General features: G+C 44.0%; 1 protein-coding gene across 1 annotated transcript in view; it reads right to left on the bottom strand.

Moving 5' to 3' along the window:
• The window catches only part of LOC126188807 (zwei Ig domain protein zig-8-like), a 475470-nt gene that overhangs the window by 144201 nt on the left and 306041 nt on the right, over nucleotides 1–25228 (bottom strand). Inside the window, exon 3 of the mRNA XM_049930420.1 lies at nucleotides 1722–1932. Within this exon, the coding sequence (XP_049786377.1) occupies nucleotides 1722–1932 (211 nt within the window). The remainder of the gene's footprint in view (nucleotides 1–1721; nucleotides 1933–25228) is intronic.

The raw sequence follows: 25228 nt of genomic DNA, 5'->3' as shown, positions 1-25228 counted from the left end.
TTTCCCTCGTGTATTTATGCATTTGCCAACTATATCATTCTAAAAAATTGTGGTTACTGGTACACAGTTATAAAATTATTTAACAGTAGAAGCAAATATATTTTCTAGACTCAAACGAGGAAGTCATTACCAACCGCAAATATAAATACGTAATTTTAAAAAGACTGTTATAACTGGTATACAGGTATAAAGCTGTTGTAGCAGGTAGTCGGTAGAATATTTTCTGCACCAGCAACAGAATTCATAACAATGCAGAGGTAAGACAGTTCGCCTAAAAAATACAACGTGTCTTTAAAATTACAGAGTAATTAAATCGAAAATATAAATAAGCAATTAAAATAAAAGGGGTAACAGGTATATAATTACGAAATCTTCTGTAGCAGGTAAAAGCTAAAATATTTTCGAGACACAGAAAGAGCTAATGTAATAATGTAGAAGTGGACTGCTTTGTCGAAAGAACCTGCATGTCGTTAACACTGCAGCCTAAGTCGTCATTCAACATCCTGTCTATATACAACGTCTGATGGAAGGCAAAATAATCGCACGTTAATATTTATTCACAATATTCTTGCACCGCACGAACCTAGTAAGGACTAGATTACACAGAGCGTCGTACGTAGCTCATTATGTAGGTGACGAAGGGGTCTTCCGTCATTAAGGATATTCAACATTATTATCTTTGTTACATTCTTGGGGTGGTGAATGCGTTACAGGAGGTTATCCACACAAAAAAGCCTGTTAGGTTTCCAACACTGATGTAGCCTGCAGTCTACGTATGAATGTGGAATCACAGCAACTCTTACAGAGCGAAACATTAATATCTCAGAACAAAAATAATAACATTCCCCGTGATAAAGATTTGTTATACGTGGCAGATGCACTTAGCTGAACATATTTTAAACAGTGATTTTTACTTTTACATTTCAATGTATCTTACGTCAGCTATCCCGTTAAGTACATTTGTGGCTTTAATTGGGCACTTCTAATAACAATTACTGACAGATGTGTAATAATAATTTACTCTATGTATTATATTTATGACATAGAGCACTACTTTTCATCATATAACATGCTTTACAATTTCTGTACACTACTCACAGACTCTGTTTACCGAACCAGTCATCGTAAACTAAGGTTTTACCTATATGATCTTCACTGAGAATTTATCTCCCTTCAAGATGAAATTCACTTGAAGTGAACTTAACACGAACTAGTACACATTAGTTGGTGATACTGTTTGCAATAAGCGACAATCGCTGTGGGCCCCACTGTGCATTGTCGGCGTCATACGATATGTACGGGTACTGTTCCGTTACAAGCGATCCAAATAAAAAGTTCCTCCTCAGGGTTCAAGCTATTTCCATACAAATTTCCATTGAAGTCGATTTAGCGGTCAAGTCGTGAAAAGGGAAGGTAGGAGACAAACACTATTTCGCATTTGTGATAATAGCATCGTTTCGTTCCTATTATATTACTATTTTGTGTGTTCGCATTATTAACGTTTCTGTCTTAGATCACGAAAAGGTCATGAAATAGCTCTGATGGTAAGACGCGCAGTGTTGAGTACGGATGACTCGTACCAGTTCTTCTGGGGCGAGCGGGTCAAATACAAAGAAGCACATATTAGCCAGGTTCTGGGCGTTCGAGGTCACCCACTCCCCGTGTGGGGTAGAGAGAGAGTAGCTGTTAAATTGGCCACAGCGCAGCGCGGTGCTACTCACCCACGACGGAGAGGTACATGGAGTGTCCGATGGGCGGCGTCGTGCTGACCTGGCACTCGTACACGCCGGAGTCCCTGCGCTGCGGGTAGCGGATCTGCAGCATCCAGTCTTCCGTCTGCGGAGAGTGCAGCGATTGGAAGCGCTGGTCGCTCGTGTACGTGTACCGGCCCACGGTCAGCAGGTGGATGTCGCGGTGCCGGATCCACGTAACCTACCGACCAGCAGACACATATACATACTCTCTCTCTCTCTCCTTCATGTTATAAGATTCTTCACTGCATAAAAGAAACATACTAGTACAAGGAGAGTCACCAGAAAAGGTTCATATTTTGCAGAGTGATTCTGATCAAGAGACTTCAAACGCACATATGCAATTTCGTTAACTGTATCCGAGATACAGGGGTGTCAGTCCCATGCATTTCTTCACCAGTACTCTCATACAAATACACTATTGGCCATTAAAATTGCCACACGAAGAAGAAACGCCGATGATAACAGGGTATTCATTGGACAAATATATTAAACTAGAACTGTCATGTAACTACATTTTCACGCAATTTGGGTGCATAGACCCTGAGAAATCAGTATCCAAAACAACCACCTCTGGCCATAATAACGGCCTTGAGACGTCTGGGCATTGAGTCAAACAGAGCTTGGGTGGCGTGCACAGGTACAGCTGCTCATGTAGCTTCAACAGGATACCACAGTAGTAGTACAAGAGTAGTGACTGACGTATTGTGTTCGAGCCAGTTGCTCCGCCATCATTGACCAGACGTTTCCAGTTGGCGAATGATCTGAAGAATATGCTGGCTAGGGTAGCAGTCGAACACTTTCTATATCCAGAAAGGACCGTACAGTACCTGCAACATGCGGTCGCGCATTATCCTGCTCAAATGTAGGGTTTTGCAGGGATCGATTGAAGGGTAGAGCCACGGGTCGTAACACATCTTAAATGTACCGTCCACTGTTCAAAGTGCCGTCAATGCGAACAAGAGGTGACCGAGACGTGTAACCAATGGAACCCCACACCATCACGCCGGGTGATACGCCAGTGTGGCGATGATGAATACGCGCTTCCAATGTGCGTTCGCCGCGATGTCACCAAACAAGGATGCGACCATCATGATGCTGTTAACAGAACCTGGATTCATCAGAAAAAATGACGTTTGGCCATTGGAGCACCCAGGTTCGTCTTTTAGTACATCATCGCAGGCGCTCCTGTCTGTGATACAGCGTCAAGGGTAACCGCAGCCATGGTGTCCGAGCGCTGATAGGCCATGCTGCTGCAAACGTCGTCGAACTGTTCGTGCAGATGGTTGTTGTCTTGCAGACGTCCCCATCTGTTGACTCAGGGATCGAGACGTGGCTGCGCTATCCGTTACAACCGTGCGGATAAGATGCTTGTCATCTCGTCTGCTAGTGATACGAGGTCGTTGGGATCCAACACGGCATTCCGTATTACCCTCCTGAACTCACCGATTCCATATTCTGCTAACAGTCATTGGATCTCGACCAACGCGAGCAGCAATGTCGCGCGATGATAAACCGCAATCGCGATATGCTACAATCCGACCTTTATCCAAGTCGGAAACTTGATGGTACGCATTTTTCCTCGTTACACGAGGCATCACAACAGTGTTTCATCAGGCATCGCCGGTCAACTGTTGGTTGTGTACGAGAAATCGGTTGGAAACTTTCCTCGTGTCAGCACGTTTTAGGTGTCACCACCGGCGCCAACCTTTTGTGAATGCTCTGAAAAGCTAATCAATCGCATATCACAGCATCTTCTTCCTGTCGGTTAAATTTCGCATCTGCAGCATGGTGTAGCAATTTTAATGGCCAGTAGTGTACAACTAAAGTGACATTAGGCTCCTAGTGTTGTCTTTATTGACCATTTCAGTGCGCACTTCGGTGCGCGGATGGTGGAATTAGTGACACAGTACCGAACTACCACACTGAAATCCACCCAGTGCGTTGGTTTGCCCCTGTTTAGTCATTTCTTGGCCGCCGAGGTCACCCGACCTTGTTCCATTAGGTTATAAGTTGTGAGTTTTGCCTACGAGCAAAGTCTACAAGCACAGAGTGAACACAGAGGAGGAAATTCTCTCGTATATAACTTTCGTGTGCTCAAGAAAAGGACCGTACGAATGAGCTCACATCAGCAACACAGCAGTTTTCTACAAGAGTTACATAGTGCACTGCGGTTGACAGTGGACTTTTCGAACATATTTTATGAGGACACTTGCACAATTAAACAAAACATTAAATAACATTGTTAAATTTACTGTAATTTGAATTTGTCTTGTTCCCTACTGTTTTCATTAGTTTTCTAGGAAACTGCTAAGAACAGGGCATATGTAGATTTGACTTTTATGTTCCGAGACACTGACAGTGTTACCCAGTGAACTGAAAAATCTACTTTTCCTCCAGACTCACCCTGTATAACTTCTTAGGCTTCTACAGCTAGTGTACGTTTCAGTAAAATAATTTTGGGCTTACGCGTGGTTATTATGGAACATTAAAATGCCGAAGTCTCAACCGAGTTCACAGCTGTCGTCTATACGACAACTAAATGCTTCACTCTTCTTTATTTATTGTTATTTACATTCCTCACGTACGTGAGGGCTGGCTTCAGACAAACTGTGCATCAGTCAAAGGTTACACAATTTGGAAAGAAATTTTAAGATACGTAAATGGAGATTATAACAAATGATAATTTTGTTAAAAAAACTTTTTGGTGAGCAGTAATTACGATTAGTGCACAAAAATGGATGACAATAAATGACATTATTTTAACAATCACGATGGAGGGCAATATTGATGACTTTTTAAAAACTTCATCGATGATTTGGTATTGCAGTTGAGATAACTCGCCTCATGATAGCACGAACGGTGCAATGGTGTAATGGCTATGAATGGTCGTGACGGATGTGGAATGTTGAGTATGACTATGGAGCCATGTGGCACCGCAGATAGTGACTAAGATACAACAAAGTAGAAAGAGGGAGGCGATCAAAAATTGGAGAATGGTGTAAGGTTTTGTGTTCTAACTATGAGCAAAAAAATTGGAGTATCTGGGGACAGATTTCATGGTTGGAGAGTGGGAGCTGGTTGAAGGCGTCAAGATGCATGGAGGATGAAATACGGACGCAGCAGCGCAGGAACGTAACTGGATTGATGATTAGTGAGTGGAACATTTGGAGCCAGGAGTGGGTTTTGGGATTATGACACTGGATCCGAAGGTGGTCTAAGGAAGAAGAAGCTGTGGGGAGCGGATGAGTTCGTGTAGGATGCACGTTTGGGAAGGTAGGACGAGACGGAAGACGTAATGGAGGGCACGGCTTTGCAGGATTTCAAGGGACGTAAAATTTTGAGGAACGAAGAACCAGGTATCCTTGACGTAGCTGAACATGAGGCCGATTAGGGATTTATAGGTGACCATAATGGTAGAAGGATGTACATCCAAGGTGTTGCCTGTTAGTAGATGAAAATAGGTGTCCATTACAAGTTAGTTTTCTGTCGACGTTTGGACTCCAGTGATGGTCTTCGTCTATATTCTGTATTATTTAGAGCCGGACGGAGTGGCCGTGCGGTTCTAGGCACTACAGTCGGTCGTGCCCCTTCCAAGGAACCACCCCGAAATTTTCCTGGAGCGATTTAGGGAAATCACGGAAAACCTGAATCAGGATGGCCGGACGCGGGTTTGAACCGTCGTTCTCCCGAATGCGAGTCCAGTATGCTAACCACTGCGCCACCTCGCTCGGTGTCTGCTACTGATGTGCGGATTAGCCGCGACAGCCGCTAAAACACCTACTTGGGCATCATCATTTGTTGCAGGTCGTGGCTGACGTTTGACATGTCACTGAACACTTCCTGTTTCCTTAAATGACGTAACTATCCGGCTAACGGTCCGGACACTTGGATGATGTCGTCCAGGATACCGAGCAGCATTGTGCATTTTGATCACAATATCCTTACATCAACACGATATCGACCTTATCCGCAATTGGTAAACGGTCCATTTTATCACGGGTAATCTATCACGAAGCAAATACCGTCCGCACTGGCGGAATATTACGTGATACCGCGTTCTTAAACGTTTGTGACTATTACAGCGCCACCTACCACAAAGCGAAAAAATGGGTCCAACTAAAACATTCATATTTATTTACGTACTACACGAATATGTGATAACAAAGGGGGTTCCTATTTAAAACAACGATGTTGTAATTCGTTTGACCTATGGCAGCGCCATCTACCGCGCCAACCATAGCGCCATCTGGTTTCCCTCTTCAAGCTAGACGAGTTTCTTTCTTTGTAGTTTTTTCGTTTGATTCTTATTTCGTGAGATATTTGGCCCAGTCACTATCAATGGACCACTCTGTATATTCAGGAACGATATAAAATACGCAACAAACCAACAATGAATAATGTGTAGTTCTAATAATGTGCCAAACAAACAACCAGACAAATAAAAATCAAAGGGAATACGTCGGCTCCCATTTTATCTATAATACATTTATTTATGATGATTTCCCCACGAATTCTACTACCACAACCGGCAACCACACCATTTACTTCCCCATTTATGTGGTGCGTCAGAACTAACGAACCGTAGATTTGGTAGAGCGCAACTGGAGCCATGTGTCGTCAACGCCTCGCTGTAGGGACACATAACCGAGGGTACAGGCTGCCGATTCGCTGTTGCTACTTTCTACCTGGCAGAATATCACAGGTAACATCCTACCATAGAGTCAAGATCTTGATTCCGTATTCTCCAGTGGCATCTCAGAATGTGACGTCGCTATCCACCAGACAATCTAAATAAGACAAATGGTTCAAATGGCTCTGAGCACTATGCGACTTAACTTCTGAGGTCATCAGTCGCCTAGAACTTAGAACTAATTAAACCTAACTAACCTAAGGACATCACACACATCCATGCCCGAGGCAGGACTCGAACCTGCGACCCTTCCCCTTCCTTCCCTAATCTGATGAAACCGATGACCTCGCTGCTTGGTCTCTTCCCTCAAAACAACCCAACACGTAGCATAGCGCTAGAATCGGGAATCTCAAAAACGTCGTTGTGGAAAATGCTAATAAAGAAATGGGGCTTCCTATTAAAAAAAACGCAGTTGACCTCAGTTTGACCTATGCCAGTGCCATCTAGCAGGCCAACCATAGCACCATCTGGTTTCCCCCTTCAAGCTAGACGAGTTTTGTTATTTGTAGTTTTTTCGTTTGACGCTTATTTCGTGAGATATTTGGCCCGCTGACAATCAATGGACCACCCTGTATATTGCTTCCTATATTAATAAAAATTTGCTGATCACCTACATTCTGTGCATTTATCTAACCAAACAATTACTTCTAAGGCGAAAGATATATATAAAATTATTTTTACGTTGTACTCAGTAGGACTTCCTTCAGCATGAACAAAGGCAAGAGTTTCCCCTTATTATTGCTGTAAGTATCTGTTTATTCTTAAGTAACAGACAGGCGGATAATTATGTAGAACTAAACTGTTCCGTAGGTTACCAGAATCTTTATATATCCTCACTAAGTTTCTAAACGGTTCACCGCTTCCGGTTTCTAGGGGAATCAAGTAAGACAGTGATGACATACGTAAAGAAGGCCGGCCGATGTGACCGAGTGGTTCTAGGTACTTCAGCCTGGAACCGTGCTACGGCTACGGTCGCTGGTTCGAATCCTGACTCGGGCATGGATTTATGTGATGTCCCTAGGTTAGGTTTAGGTAGTTCTAAGTTCTAGGGGACCGATGACCGCAGATGTAAGGTCACATAGATCTCAGTGCCATTTGAACCATTTGAACGTAAAGAATGAGATCGTTATTAGGTAACGCCGTATAGTATGCAACACAACCAACGTACAAGTAACACGGGAAAGACGTTAACCGACCAAAGCTACTAGGAAAACTACACTCCTGGAAATGGAAAAAAGAACACATTGACACCGGTGTGTCAGACCCACCATACTTGCTCCGGACACTGCGAGAGGGCTGTACAAGCAATGATCACACGCACGGCACAGCGGACACACCAGGAACCGCGGTGTTGGCCGTCGAATGGCGCTAGCTGCGCAGCATTTGTGCACCGCCGCCGTCAGTGTCAGCCAGTTTGCCGTGGCATACGGAACTCCATCGCAGTCTTTAACACTGGTAGCATGCCGCGACAGCGTGGACGTGAACCGTATGTGCAGTTGACGGACTTTGAGCGAGGGCGTATAGTGGGCATGCGGGAGGCCGGGTGGACGTACCGCCGAATTGCTCAACACGTGGGGCGTGAGATCTCCACAGTACATCGATGTTGTCGCCAGTGGTCGGCGGAAGGTGCACGTGCCCGTCGACCTGGGACCGGACCGCAGCGACGCACGAATGCACGCCAAGACCGTAGGATCCTACGTAGTGCCGTAGGGGACCGCACCGCCACTTCCCAGCAAATTAGGGACACTGTTGCTCCTGGGGTATCTGCGAGGACCATTCGCAACCGTCTCCATGAAGCTGGGCTACGGTCCCGCACACCGTTAGGCCGTCTTCCGCTCACGCCCCAACATCGTGCAGCCCGCCTCCAGTGGTGTCGCGACAGGCGTGAATGGAGGGACGAATGGAGACGTGTCGTCTTCAGCGATGAGAGTCGCTTCTGCCTTGGTGCCAATGATGGTCGTATGCGTGTTTGGCGCCGTGCAGGTGAGCGCCACAATCAGGACTGCATACGACCGAGGCACACAGGGCCAACACCCGGTATCATGGTGTGGGGAGCGATCTCCTACACTGGCCGTACACCACTGGTGATCGTCGAGGGGACACTGAATAGTGCACGGTACATCCAAACCGTCATCGAACCCATCGTTCTACCATTCCTAGACCGGCAAGGGAACTTGCTGTTCCAACAGGACAATGCACGTCCGCATGTATCCCGTGCCACCCAACGTGCTCTAGAAGGTGTAAGTCAAATACCCTGGCCAACAAGATCTCCGGATCTGTCCCCCATTGAGCATGTTTGGGACTGGATGAAGCGTCGTCTCACGCGGTCTGCACGTCCAGCTCGAACGCTGGTCCAACTGAGGCGCCAGATGGAAATGGCATGGCAAGCCGTTCCACAGGACTACATCCAGCATCTCTACGATCGTCTCCATGGGAGAATAGCAGCCTGCATGGCTGCGAAAGGTGGATATACACTGTACTAGTGCCGACATTGTGCATGCACTGTTGCCTGTGTCTATGTGCCTGTGGTTCTGTCAGTGTGATCATGTGATGTATCTGACCCCAGGAATGTGTCAATAAAGTTTCCCCTTCCTGGGACAATGAATTAACGGTGTTCTTATTTCAATTTCCAGGAGTGTATCATAGTTTACGCTTATTTGTGGTAGTCTACGGAAGTCTGCTGTGGTTTTACAACTCCAAGCACGGCAGCTCCCCGAATACCAACACGTTTATACCATTGAACACGAGTAATATGGAGCTGCTCACTGGCGAGCAACACCTGCGGTCCGACTGACTGGGATCACTGACAGCCAAGTAGTGGCGGCACCTCTTTTTTTTCGCTGATGCATCCATCGCTACCGAGTGAGCACAAGAGGTTCTTTAAAATTAATAGGTCGGCCAACGCCCTTGTGATGTCCCGCTATAGCTGATTCGATGTGTTGCCCCAGTCGCACGTAGCGATTATGCTCCGACATGCGACTGCTAATAATCAGTCTTTCCGTTTCACCGAAGTAGACTTCGCCGCATTCACATCACGTTCGTAGACTCCTGCAGTATGGAGAGCGTCTCCAGAATATTTCGTGAGCCTCTACATATGTCGGTTCTTCCGGCCCCTCAGGATTGTTGGTTCAATTTCTCCGCAGCGCAGCACCTTGCCGTGGCGGTTGCTGGCGCCGCTGGCATAAGGAAAGCGAGCAACATGAACAGGTTCTTCTGCTCCTTTGTCATTTTGGTCTCACTGTATCTTATTACACGTTGTATGTTCTAGTTGCTATATCGATTTGCGTGGAACAACTTCCACAGCTCGTTTAGTTCATGTTGGAAGTCGTGAGCGTCGCTAATCCAATGTTGTTAGGAAGAACTCGGCTTAAAACTAGTAAGATTGTCGTTTATTAAAACACGACCGATTTTTCGCCTTCAGGACGCATCATCAGGTGCAACTTAGCTGAATAGTAAATTTTGACTAGGGGCGATGGGTATGCCTACGATCTTTTGACGTTGTGAGTATATTTTAGACATTCCTTTACTAATTTTAATACCCATAAAATGTGGTGACACTGTACATTGCTTTTTACCGTGTAGGTTCACCTGATAATGCGGCTTGAAGCCGCGAAACTGGTCGCGTTTTAATAAACAACAATTCTCACCAGTTGTAAGCGGAATTCTTCCTAACATTATGCCTTTCAACAGCTGCGATTGACCGGAATACAATATAGTTTGTAGTCCAAAGAGCTTGGACAGCCAAAGCTCGTAGCGCTGCGAGTGTTTTTCTGGATCACGATGCGACTACGTATGTAGCTATGTGTTGGTTCTCGCAGATTGGCTGTACACTTTATTTCCTACTTCCCCTCTAACTGTTCTGTACATTTCAACACCTAGAAAATGAAATGTTTCGTTTTTGCTATTCCTAGGCTGAATTATATGTTTTTAGGTAAACGCTGACTTTCTCATGAAATCTGTGAAGCTCCGTCTCCAGAAGCGGACAAATGACCAGTGTGCCGTCTACGTATGTCAGCCAACAACATGCGCGCAAAACTTAACCCTGTCTGTGCAAATGCTGCCGTGGATACGTCAGCTGGTACAGATGAAAGGCGGTGACCACCACTAGTCCGACTGACTAGTTATAAATTTGGCCCTGACAACTAATGTACGATGATGACATGCACAACTGCACCAAGTCGCACATATCTCGAGGTATATGTTACCGCAGGAACATGGCGAGTAGGCTCTCACGGCCGGCGTCTTCAGTAATTAAAACTTCCGGGCTAAGAGGCCGTGGTCCAATAGTAGAAATACTTCTCCCTGACGTTTCGTTGCCAGCTGCGGGCAACATTATCTGAGGTAAGGTGAGTAGTCGTAGACTCACCTCAGATGATGTTGCCCGCAGCTGGCAACGAAACGTCAGGGAGAAGTATTTCTACTATTGGACCACGGCCTCTTAGCCCGAAAGTTTTAATTACTACCGCAGGATGTTAATGGTTTCTGTGGTGTCACCGCCAGACACCACACTTGCTACGTGGTAGCCTTTAAATCGGCCGCGGTCCGTTAGTATACGCCGGACCCGCGTGTCGCCACTATCAGTGATTGCAGACTGAGCACCGCCACACGGCAGATCTAGTCTAGAGAGACTCCCCAGCACTCGCCCCAGTTGTACAGCCGACTTTGATAGCGTTGGTTCACTGACTACATACGCTCTCATTTGCCGAGACGTCAGTTTAGCATAGCCTTCAGCTACGTCATTTGCTACGACCTAGCAAGGCGCCCTATTCCATTACTACGAATGTATTGTGACAGATAATATTGTGAATAATGTACCGTCAAGAGTGACGTCCATCATTAATGGATTAAAGTGATGTGTCAAACTAATTACGTCCGCTTTCTGAATTCTAATTCCTTGTCATGTTCCAGACCTCACGTGAGTGTAGGTCTTCCCTTCTCACGCCAGCCTGCGTGAGCTAAAACGCGTGCATTTCGGCCTCCTCTCGTAACACGGTGTAAGCAAGATTTTGTGTCGAAGCTGACCATTACATCCATAGATAGTACCTTCAGTTCGCTTATGAGATGTATGAAAGGTGTTGTATTTTAAACACAGGGCTTCGTGTGACCAACCAGGTGGCGTAACCTGTCGGATATATGTTTCACCAGATATTACGTCAGTGAGCTGGTCGCACTGACGACCGGTCTTAGAAGACAGCCTTCCTTGTGCGCCTTCGGTACCCATTATATTCATGTCAGCACTGGAACTTTCCGTGTGCACCCCTTGGCTGTTCCAACATCAATTCTAGAACCCTTCATTAGGGCTTGTGCCTGTCTCCGTACCTTCTCTGTGGTGCCACTTTTCTTTTCTTCGTATACATAGTATCATTCAGTAACTCGCTCATTTTCGCCTCATATGGTGTACTGTCAATTTTTGTCTACCTGTTACATTACAATATCTTTGTTGTTTCTGAGTCCAATTTGGGCGGCTCTTTCTTCAAGACATATATTCTGTTTCGGAGGCTTTACGTGCTGCAGGATTCCTACTGTTTAGTGTGGTATTTTCTTTGATCTTACCTGACGCAGATTCTGGAGCGACATTGCAACGTCTTTTATCATGGGCTCCAGTGGAACCCACTGGGGAGTCACAGTAATGTAGTAATGTAGCTGGATACCGTACACAGCAAAGAAAATTCATTCCAAAGTCGTAGTTTGTTTCATCACAGTGGAGATAGCAATGTGCACCCAGCATGCAGAGTAAAACCTCAGTGTTTCCAACCCTCTTGATGATTACCCCCTCAGAGTTAAACCAGAAAGCGGTAGTCGAAAATGGTTATCAACACATTCGGAAACTATGAATATCTTTATTATTGCTATCAGTTATGATTTTTTCTAATGACCATCAAGAGCAGGAATTTATTTTCGCTGGAACATGTGACGTAAGCGAGTAAAACTGAAAGGTGTGTGTGTGCGTACTGAAAGTCATAGACCACTCCCATTAGTAGTAATATTGCAGCCTTGATATGTTTGAGATATGCAAAATATGTAATTTTAATGCCGAAGAGAACAAACTTAGTAATGCAATCTGACTCGTGTAACCAATAGAATGTAGTCACAGGGCATACACTTTCATACATTTAGTACTACGGAAAGAAATAGTGTCCTGCATGTCTATATATTTCAGATACGACGTAGATGTGCTACGTTTTAAATGCAGCAGATTACTTTTAACACGTATCAGTATTCTGCATACAGCGTCCAGCTTTGTAGTGGGGCTGTCTTCCCTTCTGTGTGGACATATATTCAAAAAGTGGAAAACAGTTAATTGTCAGAGTGATCATTTAAAAATACTCACACACTTCTTACATAATATTGTACTAGACAAGTGAGACGACACAACACGATGTGTTGTAGCAGCAGCACAAGACGACCAACCTGTTGTCAGCACCTGAAACCCACTCAGCAGGCAGAGAAATTACTTAAATTCTCAGAGCCAGCACTGCAGTAAAGTGGCTATTCATCAGAGTGGCTGCGAATCACGTAGTTAAGTTGCGTAGGATAACAAGATGGCGGGTCATCAGTCTCACACATTTAAATAGATTAATTAAAAAGAGCGATACGCTGCTGCCAGATGAATTCATAAGACCCGAGGTTAACTGGTAACATAAGCTCAAAAGAAGAACTTTCAGTATCGTACTAATGTTTCAACATCTGACCAAGAGTAATGGTGAAGTACCTTCACAGGACGTGAATGAACATTATTGGTCGAGAGCCAACAGAGTCACTAAAGACTAAAGTTTGTCCCTGTGGTCAAGCAAAGAGGTGGCTGAAGAGCCTCTATCGATTTATCAAAGTTGATTAGGGCAAGCTCTCATGGATTATAGCAAAATAAACATTTCGATACGCACCAACGTATATGGCAAGGAAATGAAAGTACTGAGTAAGTGGCCACCTTTCGACACGTAATGTCCCGTACGTATGAATGACCAATGGTGATACACTTTAAAAACATCTTCTGCATAATGACGATAACAAAACATCGAATCTGGTAGCAATAACGAACTTTTTCATGTCACCTAGCGGTGCTCAACATAATTTTCAACAAATCTGTAAGCTTTGGAAACAAGTTTCTGAAAATGTTTTTAAATTATTTAGATTACGAAGGTAAATTATCTTCAACACATTATTTGCGTTAGCGCTATTTCGTTAGATTGTAGCACTTATTACACAAGTAACCATTAACCAGCTACTGTTTTTTCTACTCCAAGCCTAACACAATGCCATGAAAGCCACAGGTAGTAAAATGAATATATGGACGTCGCCTTCTTCACGGAGCTCACCCACTACTCACATGCGACAATTGGCAGTATTGACATACGCACAGTCACCTAATAGAGAAAAAGAAGTTTTCCAGAGCTATCTCGCGAAAGTTTATTGGAACAGCCGTCCTCACAACTGGTGTGACAAAATCACATTTTTCTGCAGAGCAGTACCACACTTTAACGTCGAGTCTCAAAAATCCTATAGCTTTTAATAAATGACTTCGAACTCCCATGTAGATCATTTAAAGAAAATGTTACGTAGCTGAATCCACGCATGTATATGGTCTCTCCACAAAAAATTACAACAAAACGTAGGTGATACCTCAACTAAAATTTATATGTACAAAGTGCCTAACATACTTACTTTAAATGTTAGCGCTTGTGACTTTGCAGTAGACTGATGCAACGCTGTTAATATTTCTTTTAACTATTCCAGTGACAGCCCCAACAAACACAATCTAAAAGCATTACGAAACTTGACTCATCCCCTCTCAACATTAGTGGCATCATGATAATTCTACATTAATACTCGCACACATATGCAGTGAGAAACAAATACTTTCAACGAATGTTCTTCAACACTAGTGATTAGCAGCGACAGTGTAAACAAGCAGTTGCTTTTGCTATTTATGGCTGCTCACTGCAATGCAGCGAAATTTACCCTAGACAGCGTTACGAATTTGGCTAACTCGTTTAATAATCATATATGCCTTCTAGTACTTAATTATTTTAAAATAATTCATTGGGAAAGTGAAATACTCCATGTATTGTAGCTGTACGAGAACGCAAGTTTCAGCTTTATTAATTGATGACAATGAAATCATAGTACAAATTACTAAATTTTTCTACTTAATGTAGTTGAATAAAATAGCCGAATGGAGAAAAGTTGTGGTTATTAAAACTGAATGTCGATTACAAAACAATATATCCGGTATTATCTCACATCGAAAATTTACAGACGTGTATGCTGCTAATTTTGACTTATGGGAGTGATAATTCTATTCTAATGCGCTAGCTATTCACAAAGTGAGAGTAGCCCATACAGCAAAGGAGTGAGGACTGTAGTGTTTGCAACGCACGTAGAGAGAGAAAGAAAATAAAATAAATTACTGGCGTAACACAGTGGTGTACAGGTAGTACCGATGATTGTAATGGAATAATGCGTTGGGAGGTGGCATGTAGGGTGGCGAATGGATGGCAGACAGATCGGTCAAGATAGTACTTTATTCAATCCAAAAGGTATGAAACAACAGATATGACAGCCTAATAGAACGTAAGCAGATGACAACAGAAGATACTGTAGTGATCTCACGATGACACTGTTGGAATACAAATGAGAAATATAGTCAACAAAACCTGTACTCCGAAATGTGGTAAACTGAAAAATTGAAATGCAAATCACGGAAATTAGTATGCAAATGGTCCCTTGTTTGCGGAAATTAATGTAGTTAAACAATTTAATTGGAGGATTAATAACTCGAAACATTCATATTTAATAGAATATAATCGATAGAAACATAAATCGCAGGCTCAATTTCACTGTGGATAATATGACTCAGTAATCGGGTAAGTAGGCTGGAGACTGGGATATCTCACCACTCGACACAATTTGTTTTCGACTGAAAGCATGTGCGGGAGATGCTAGGTTAGCATGTGGCGATCGCCCTAAGATGTTTGAGTGGCGGTAGTTTGGCAGCTAGCAGTTTTTATCTTCCGTGTTCCGCTCGCTCTTTCTTACACGCGGGCTGACCTATATCCCAATTAGCGTACTCAGCAGCCTACATCTCGTTCCTGTCTTTCCGATCCCGGCAGCAGTTACCTCACGATAGAATCATATCTGTAAACTGAAGTCATACAAGAAAAAGCAGTCCAATACATAAGGATCCAAGTACCAGACCACTAGAATTCATCCATTCAATACGAAACCAAAATAAATATGCCACGATGTGATGATATACACGGGTGAAGAGAACAAAAGTCCAAAGACTGAGTTGAGGGTTCGATTTACCTCCAGAAGCCAATCTCATTGCATCTTCTGATTCCTCTGAGTCGGCATTTCTCGTATACTGACTGCACACTGTCCCTCCACTGTCCATAATCCTGACTATTCAATACCTGACTGAAAGTCTTGCAATTACGTTATTCGTCTCCCTCACTCTGTCCTCAATGGTGCTGTAAGTTCTCTTGTATCAACTTTGTCATTGATGTGCTAAATTTGCAATCATATACAATTAAGAATCAATGTAGCATAACCTTTCACCCCAATCTTTGCTCAGAGTGGAAATTTCCAATCTTTTTGCAGCTGGTGTGTGACAGACTGCGTCCCCCAAGCATGTAGCTTCACGTGGTTCTCTGCACTGCTGTGTTATCAAGAAATTAGCTACCCAACAACATATACACTGTTTTTCATGGAAATGTCTGTGCTGCGTTCGAGTGTCTTCAGGTGCTTCTGCCTTAGCAGGATTACTCTTGCTGTCCATCGAACCACATGGGCCAGCCGCTTCCCACGTGAGGCAAAAAAATATTGCTTAAACCGTTTCCGAGGGCTTTGGGAAACTCTCACACTCTCATTTGTGGCTTAAGCATCCCTCTCCCCCTCAGCGCCAGGCGCCTAAGCGTTATAACATGCAACAAGAATAGGACTGGAAAAGGATCCTCTCCAGTGGTGACTGTTAAGTTGTATGTTAAAATTATGATGATATTCTCTGTGAACTTCAAGGCGAAGAAGACTGTACTGTAACTATCTGGCAGATTAAAACTGTGTTCCAGACGACGTCTCAAACAGTAACCTTCTATTTCATCAGCAATGATCTTACCGTCCCTAATGCAACATCGGTTCTTGGGTCTTTCGTCTCTAATTCTTGATTTACAGATGCAAGTGGACTTATATTTTTCCCTGGCTAATTACTCGAGTTGCACAGGAGAGAAAATTATTAATACTGGTGTGAAACACACTCCGCCACTCGATGTACTGTGGCTTGCAGAGTTTACGTGTAGATGTAAAGGCAGACTCTGCTGCGTGACGACTACATCGTCCATTGCTGACCTGTTACTCATTCACTATGCACTGTCGGAATCTCAGCCCGATCGAAGTAAACCATGACGTGAGTCACCTTGATGCTTCGCTTGTTCTGAAATCTTTTAAACCTTAATTTCACAGTCTTAGGCATTTTCTTGAGTGTTTCCCTTACCGGTCTCAGTGCAGAAAGCGCTGGACTGTTTGCAAAGAATCCACAATATTAGATAAAGATCTGCCTATTGATTAATTTCAGCTAATTGCAACTAAATGTGCATCCTTTTCATATCGTCGGTGTCTATACTTACAGAATACCTTCTACATGATCTTTATTTATTTTTATTTATTTATTTATTTTTTTAGTCAGTCCTCTGACTGCATTGGTGCTGCCTGCAATGAACTTCTCTCTTGCGCTAATCTCTCCATCTCACAGCAGCACAATGTTCTCCGTTATTTTTTGGACGTATTCCCGTATCAGTCCTCCCCTACAATTTTTTCCCTCCACATTTCCCTCGAGTACCATGGAAGTTACTCCTTGATGTCTAAACGAATGCGCTGTTTCTAATCAATGATTTCCAGATGATCCGCTCCTCACCGATTCTGCAGAGAACCATTTAATTTTTTCGCAGCCCACATAAATTTCGACGTCTGTCTGTACTCTGCAGCATCCACTTTCAGACGCTTCGTGTCTCTTCTTTTCCGGATTTTCCACAGTCCATCACTAAATACAATACAATGCAGTGTTTTCAGAAATTTCTTCCTCTGGACAAAGGCGAAATTCGAAATTTTAGTAGCAGTCTTCTTCTGGCGAAGAATTCTTTCCTTGCCTGTGTCACTATGCGGTTTTTGTCCTCTTTCCTTCACATGTCATTTGTCAGAAATTTCTTCATGTGATTAAAGGCGTAATTTGATACTAGCAGTCTGCTTCTGACGAAGAATTCTTTCCTTGCTTGTGGCAGTATGCGTTTCTTGTCCTATTTGCATCACCAATCATTTATCACTGTACTTTCAAGGTAGCAGAACTCCTTAACCTCGTTCATTTTGTGGTCCTCCGTTTTGATAAGTTTATCGCTAATCTCGTCTCAGTAATTCCTCATTACGGGCGTAATCTTAGGTTTATCCTCAATCCGTATTCTGTACTCGTCAGACTGTTCTTCGGTTCAATAAACCCAGTATTTTTCCTTCACTTGCACTGAGGACTGAAATGTCATCACGAAATGTTGTCATTGTTAACCTTTCATCTTGATTTTTTAATGCCACACCTGAAGCTATGTTTCACTTTTGTGATAGTTCAGAAATGTTCAAATGTGTGTGAAATCTTATGGGTCTTAATTGCTAAGGTCATCAGTCCGTAAGCTTACACACTACTTAACCTAAATTATCCTAAGGACAAACACACACACCCATGCCCGAGAGAGGACTCCAACCTCCGCCGGATCAGCCGCACAGTCCATGACTGCAGCGCCCAAGACCGCTCGGCTAATCTCGCGCGGCTTTTTGTGGTAGTTTTCCAACTTAGTGACGAAATACTGCATCAACGCGTTACGCCCTTATTAATCTGAGTATTTCGTTCTCGGTATTCAACCCGTATTGATAGATCTGGTTCCTTGTACTCGTACATGTTGTTTGTTAACCGCCTGTATCTCAAACATTTGAGCACTTTACACCAATAAACAGTGCCTAACCCTTTTTTTATATCGACAAATTCTACGCAGGTGTTCTGATTTTTCTTAAATATTGCTTTCATTGTCAACGCCAAAACGATCTCTCACGTGATTTCACCTAGTCCCAACCTAACTGATTGTCATCGAATAAATCGTCAGTTCTCTTTTCCAATCTTCTGCGTGCCGGCCGAAGTGGCCGTGCGGTTCTAGGTGCTGCAGTTTGGAACCGCGAGACCACTACGGTCGCAGGTTCGAATCCTGCCTCGGGCATGGATGTGTGTGATGTCATTAGGTTTGTTAGGTTTAACTAGTTCTAAGTTCTATGGGACTAATGACCTCAGAAGTTGAGTCCCATAGTGCTCAGAGCCAATCTTCTGCGTATTACTCTTGTCAACGACTAGGATGCATCAACTGATAAACTGATTGTACAGTAGTTCTCGTAATTATCTGCCCTTCTAATCTTCGGGATTGAGCGCATGATGTACAGGGTGATTATAATTAAAGTTAAACTTTCAAAACGCTTTAGGTAAAACACCACTGGTCAGAATGACGTCAAATTGCAACGGAATGTTACCGGAGATGGGGGGAAACGTATAAAAAAAAACAGTGCGAAAATTGATGAATAGATGGCGCTTTATGTGTCGGAATATGTAAATGAAAACACCTGTCATGCGCACGACCCACTGAAGTTGGTATAAACATGCCGGGTACATGAATTTTCCTCCTTTCGCGTCTGCGACTTTCGCCATGACTGCCTCAATGCAGGATCGCGCTCCGCTTGTAAAGCTGTATTACAAGAATGATGACTGTTCATACGTTGCTCTGTAGAAGCTCTGCACACTGAAGGGTGTGAAAAAGGCGTTGTTCCGCTGACTGCCGTGGGTCTGGAGAAAATGATTCTGAAATTCGAAAAGACGAGTTCTTTTGGTGTGCAACCTGGTAGAGGGAGAAAACGATTTGATTCGACGTTAGTGGGAACAGTGGCCACAGCAGTGGAGGAGGAGACGAATGGTGGTGTGCAAAAGTATAGTGCACGGAGAACTCGAGAGCACGGTGCGTAAAATCCTACGAAACATCCTTCTTTGCCATCCATTCAAAATTATCCATGAGCACGAGTTGCTTCGTGTTGACCTGCCAGCAAGAGAGACCTTTACTATAGAATTTCTAGCTCGCATGGAATTGGACAACGATTGGCCGTGGGAGATTTTGCGGACAGACGAAGCCCACTTCCATCTGACAGGGTATGTCAATACACAGAATTGTCGAATATGGGCAACGGAAAATCCACACGCAAATCAACCAGTACCACTTTATCCTGAAAAGCTCACTGAGTGGTGCTGGTGTACGGCATCATTTATCAAAGACCATATTTTTTCGAAGGGACTGGTGCTTCCGGTCCTGTTACTTACACCGTCACTGGTAATCGCTGTGAGTGTCTTTTGCGCAACTACGTCATTCCAGCATGGATGTGTGGATGGGATCATTTTTATGCAAGGTAGCGCAGCTCCGCACATTGCAAATCCAGCCATTTCGGCAATTCTAGAATTATCAGCCACCATTTCCCTACGGCCTGGCCGTCCCGATCAACTGATTTTAATCCGTGTGACTTCTTGCTGTGGGTCTGTCTGAAAGATGTTGTGTTCAGTGTTCCGATTGGAAACTTAGCTGCATCGAAGGCACGCATTGCGCAACACCTTTTGAACGTGACCCCGGAAACACTTCGACCAGTTGTGAAACATGCTGTTTCTCGATTTTAACTTGTTGCAGTAATCGGTGGACAGCAAATTGTACCTGATTTTCGGCAGTCACACGGAAATTAATAATCCGATTTGTTTTGGATTGATGCTTTTTATGCAGTTTTAGCCCTCATGACAATGAAAAACCGATGTTATTGGTGCTTTTTATACGGTTTCTAGCCTCCGGACGACTAAAAACCGATTTTTCCCATTCAATGTAATATGACCTTGCCGTGGTGGATGCGCTTACGTATCTAACAGTATCACATCTATACATCCATGCACACTGAGTAGTACTGTTTGTTTAACGTCAAACGTATGCCTACGGCATTGTCGTATGATTCATTTGTCATTTGTAGTCGACTACTATTAAATTATGATGCTCACAGCGCCATCTATTGCTACGTTTTGTAACTACTTGTTTTTATTATGCCATGTGTTTTCCTCCTCCTCCAACAATATTCCGTTGCATTTTGGCGACATTCTGGCCAGTGGTTTGAAAGTCTAACTTTAATTATAATCACCCTGTATTTCCGAATATCTAAGTGTATGTCTTCAGTGTCGCAGATCCTACACAGCACCTTTTATAATGGCTTGCCACTTCGCGCCAATGATTTTAGGAATTCCGGAGGAACGTTATCTTCCCGTTCTGTCATATTTGATCGCAAGTTTTGCCAAGACCTGTCGAACCATCACTATAAAACGGTATCCCCCATGTCTTGACTTTTTTTATAGGCTGATTCAGTTCTTAGGACGACCACTCTTTATTCGGTGTCGTCACATTTTTCTTGTAGCCATGTCACCGAGGCTTCCCTACACTTCATACTTATTTCATGCCTAAGTATCTTTCGTTGCTGTATTCCGGTCTTCCACTGATCAGTTTTGTATTTCCTTCTTCTGTCCGTCGATTGAAGCATTTCCTCGGTTCCACAAGATTCTTGCTAGTTACCTTTCGTTTCATCTATGTCTGGGCATTTTCTGGGATTTTCCTTTCTAGAGACGTTGATGCCCATTCATTTGAACTACGTACTGTGGTATTCAGTATCTTAGTACCGTTGATTCATCCTGACTATTCTTTTGATCTTCAGTCTATTTTTCATCATTATTAAATTATGATCTGTGTCTTTGTTTCGTCCGGGGTACGCCGTACAGTGCTATATCTTATTGCATAACATGGATCTGGTCATGAGGTAATCCAGTGGAGCTCCTCTTGTGTCCCCGGTACATTTCCAAGTACGCCGACTGAGTGTAGAAATACGCAACATGTTTAGAATTTGTTGTGGTGTAGAACATATCTTATGCTGAAGAATTTTCACATTTTAGCAAAAAAGAAAATTTCCTCTATAAAAACCAACATGTATTCAGCAAACAGACATCTTGCAAAATTCAGCTCGCTCTGTTTCTCAATAAGATCCATGGTAATGTAATGGTACTTGAATTACGTAAGCATTCCGGCACCTCACCTACCTCTCGATACCAACTATATTCTACTGTTTTTCTGTGAAGTAGTTAACATATTTCTGAGACAACATTCAGATTTGATTTCATTAATGTAGAGATACTTCGATACATCGATATGTTTATGTTGCAATGATATTATTGTTATGAGTATTCTCTTTTTTGTCACAATGATCTTTGCGTACTGGTAACTCTGATTTTTGGGCGCGTAAGCGATTATTATGAGTTGTTACAGAGTCGGACCTTGAGAAAGTCAAGTCTTGGACGCCATGTTGGAAAGACGCATATTGTAGTCAGCTTATAAAATGTGAACTTTAACAGTGAGGAAGATGTTTTCAAGTATGTTTTGTTTGTGAAGTGATTTTTTGTGTATTACGTGATACTGAAACAAAAGAAATAAAAAGGAATAGTAACTTAAATTCGGAGTGCTGATTATTTTTTTACATCACCATTGTGCTAATTTTGAAAGGTATAATCTTCAAGAATGGTTTATGAAGCGCATCTACACAACTTTTTAATATAGCAGAATAAAACCTAGGCCTCTTTGCATCCGAGCTTGGAATCATTACCACCTAGATTTTCGACGATTGAGCCATGATTTTACAACGAGACCAGCGTGGGAAACACGAAAAGTTGAGTGCCTAGTTTATTCGTTATTACATGAAATGAATTTATTAACTGTGTTTTAATGACTCCTGTCACATAATAACTTTGTTGCCCGAAAATGCAGTATTTAGCAGCGTGGGCAACACCACAATCATCATTACATTTTGACCTTTGTTGTAGTAGGGTTGTTAGACGCTGTAGACAACACTACCCATATTGGTATCAGGTTCCTTGACTTTCGGACGGAATATGACACCGCCTCGCACTGCCGTTTAGTGAAAAAAATACAAACCTACCGAGATTTTCTGATCGGGTTCCGGACTTCCGTGCAGATTGAACCCTTAACGGAACAAAACCAACAGATGTAAAGGTAATTACCGATGTACCCCAAGGAACTGCGATAGTAACGTCACTGTTTACAACGTATATAAATGATCTAGGCCGTGCGCAGTGGCCGCGAGGTTTGAGGCGCCATGTCACGGACTGCCCGGACCCTCCCGCCGGAGGCATGGGTGTTTGTGTCTCGATCTTAGCATAAGTTAGTTTAATTAGTGTGTACGTCTAGGGACTGATGACCTGAGAAGATTGGTCCCTTAGAAATTCACACACATTGAACACATTTGAACATAAATGATTTAGCAGAAAGCGTCGGAAGCTCTTTAAAACTAATCAAAATATCCACGGGTGTGCTGCCGGTCTATAGTGTCCAACGGGCACAATATTTCGGCGATCATACAAGTCGCCATCATCAGGTGAACTGACGGACTGAGCTCCTGTGAACGTGCCGGCACGAAGATCCGTACGCTATGCCTGCTCAGAGAGAACTGGGTTGTGTCGCGGCTGCGGTAGATTTAAATACCCTCCGCCCGCGGCGCGCTCCCTCCGCCGTCCGCGCCCCGCGCCACGGTCGCGCGGTGGAACAGATTGCGACGGCGTCTGAGATGACGTCGGTGTGATGGCTCTCTCCGCCGTGGTCGTCACAACTATACGTTTGCTCGATTTACTCTTGATTAACCCAATCGCTGGTTCCCAAGCCTTGCTAAGATTATAGCCCCAGTCACGGTTTATGAGGTCGTCATTGGTGCGAATTTCGAGGGCCTCTCTAACAACGCTGTCCCAGTATCTCGACGTCTGTACCAGAATCCTCGTGCGGTCATACTCCATGGCTTGATTTTCCGACAAGCAATGTTCAGCGACCGCCGACTTATTCTGATACATCAGTCGAGTGTGCCTCTGGTGTTCACGGCATCGATCCTCGACAGTACGCATCGTCTGACCAATATACGACTTGCCACATTGACACGGAATCTGGTACACGCCGGCCTTCCTCAAACCGAGGTCATCTTTGGCGCTCCCCACCAGTGCACAAGTTTTATTTGGAGGACAAAACACAGTTCCGACCTGGTGTTTCTTCAGAATGCGGGCGATTTTCCCCGAGAGTGCGCCTGTGTATGGAATAAATGCAGTGCCTACCTCCTCCCTCGTGACTTCATCCATTTCAACAAGTTGTGCTGCAGTGGTTGGGCGGAGAGCACGTTGAGTCTCCCACTCTGAGTACCCATTTTTTCGAAATACAGTTCTCAAGTGTTCCAATTCCTGGGGTAGACTCTCTGCGTCAGAGATAGTGCGCGCCCTATGTACTAGAGTTTTAAGTACCCCGTTCCTCTGTGAAGGGTGGTGGCAGCTGTCTGCGTGCAAATACAGATCAGTGTGCGTTGTCTTCCGATACACCCCATGACCTAGGGTGCCGTCAGCCCTTCTCTTGACCAAGACGCCGAGGAAAGGTAATTTACCCTCCGTTTCAGTCTCCATAGTGAATTTGATGTTGGGGTGTATGGAGTTTAGATGTGTAAGGAAGTCAAGGAGTTTATCCATACCATGTGGCCAGATGACGAACGTGTCGTTCACGTAACGGAAATAGCAAGTAGGTTTCCATACGGATGACGACAGGGCTTCCTCCTCGAAGTTCTCCATGTACAAATTCGCTACCACTGGTGAGAGTGGGCTACCCATGGCGACTCCCTCCGTTTGTTCGTAGTATTCTCCATTAAAAAGATAATAGAGAGGCCATCGAAATTCGCACCAATGACGACCTCATAAACCGTGACTGTGGCTATAATCTTAGCAAGGCTTGGGAACCAGCGATTGGGTTAATCAAGAGTAAATCGAGCAAACGTATAGTTGTGACGACCACGGTGGACAGAGCCATCACACCGACGTCATCTCAGACGCCGTCGCAATCTGTTCCACCGCGCGACCGTAGCGCGGGGCGCGGACGGCGGAGGGAGCGCGCCGCGGGCGGAGGGTATTTAAATCGGCCGCCGCCGTGACACAACCCAGTTCCCTCTGAGCGGCCATAGCGTACGGATCTCCGTGCCGGCACGTTCGCAGGAGCTCAGTCCATCAGTTCACCTGATGATGGCGACGTGTATGATCGCCGAAATATTGTGCCCGTTGGACACTATAGACCGGCAGCACACCCGTGGATATTTTGATTATCAAATACGCCGGGAGAAACTCAAGAATCACCTCTTTAAAAGTGTTTCGCAGCTGATCCGGTTGTCTATAATTAAGTAGCAACGCAACAAGATAGTAACGATTTGCTAATTGACCTCCAGAGAACTGATGAATGAGGCAGGCTCTAGCTGTTGACACTGAACGTAGATAAATGTAAGATATTGCGCATACATAGGAAAAGGAATCGACTATTGTACCAATGCACAACAGATGACATATATCTGATCCCATCTGTCGTAAAATATCAAAGAACTATCGAGAGCGACCTTAAAGCATGTAATAGGAAAAGGATATGTCAGGCTGAGATTCAGAGGAGGAATCTTCAGGAAATGTAACGCATTCGCGAAGGAAGTGTCACACAAGGCGCTTTTTCGACCAAATTTCGAGTATTGTTCATCAATAGAGAATTCGTATCCGGTAGGAATGGGAGAACAGGTAGACACATCAAACGAAGAGCGGCACACTTCGTCATGGGATCGTTTAGTCGGC

The sequence above is a fragment of the Schistocerca cancellata genome, chromosome 5 (assembly GCF_023864275.1).
Source record: "Schistocerca cancellata isolate TAMUIC-IGC-003103 chromosome 5, iqSchCanc2.1, whole genome shotgun sequence".
Lineage (NCBI taxonomy): Eukaryota > Metazoa > Arthropoda > Insecta > Orthoptera > Acrididae > Schistocerca > Schistocerca cancellata.
The sequence above is the reverse complement of the archived record's forward strand: the minus strand, read 5'-3'. Positions and strand labels throughout refer to the sequence as shown.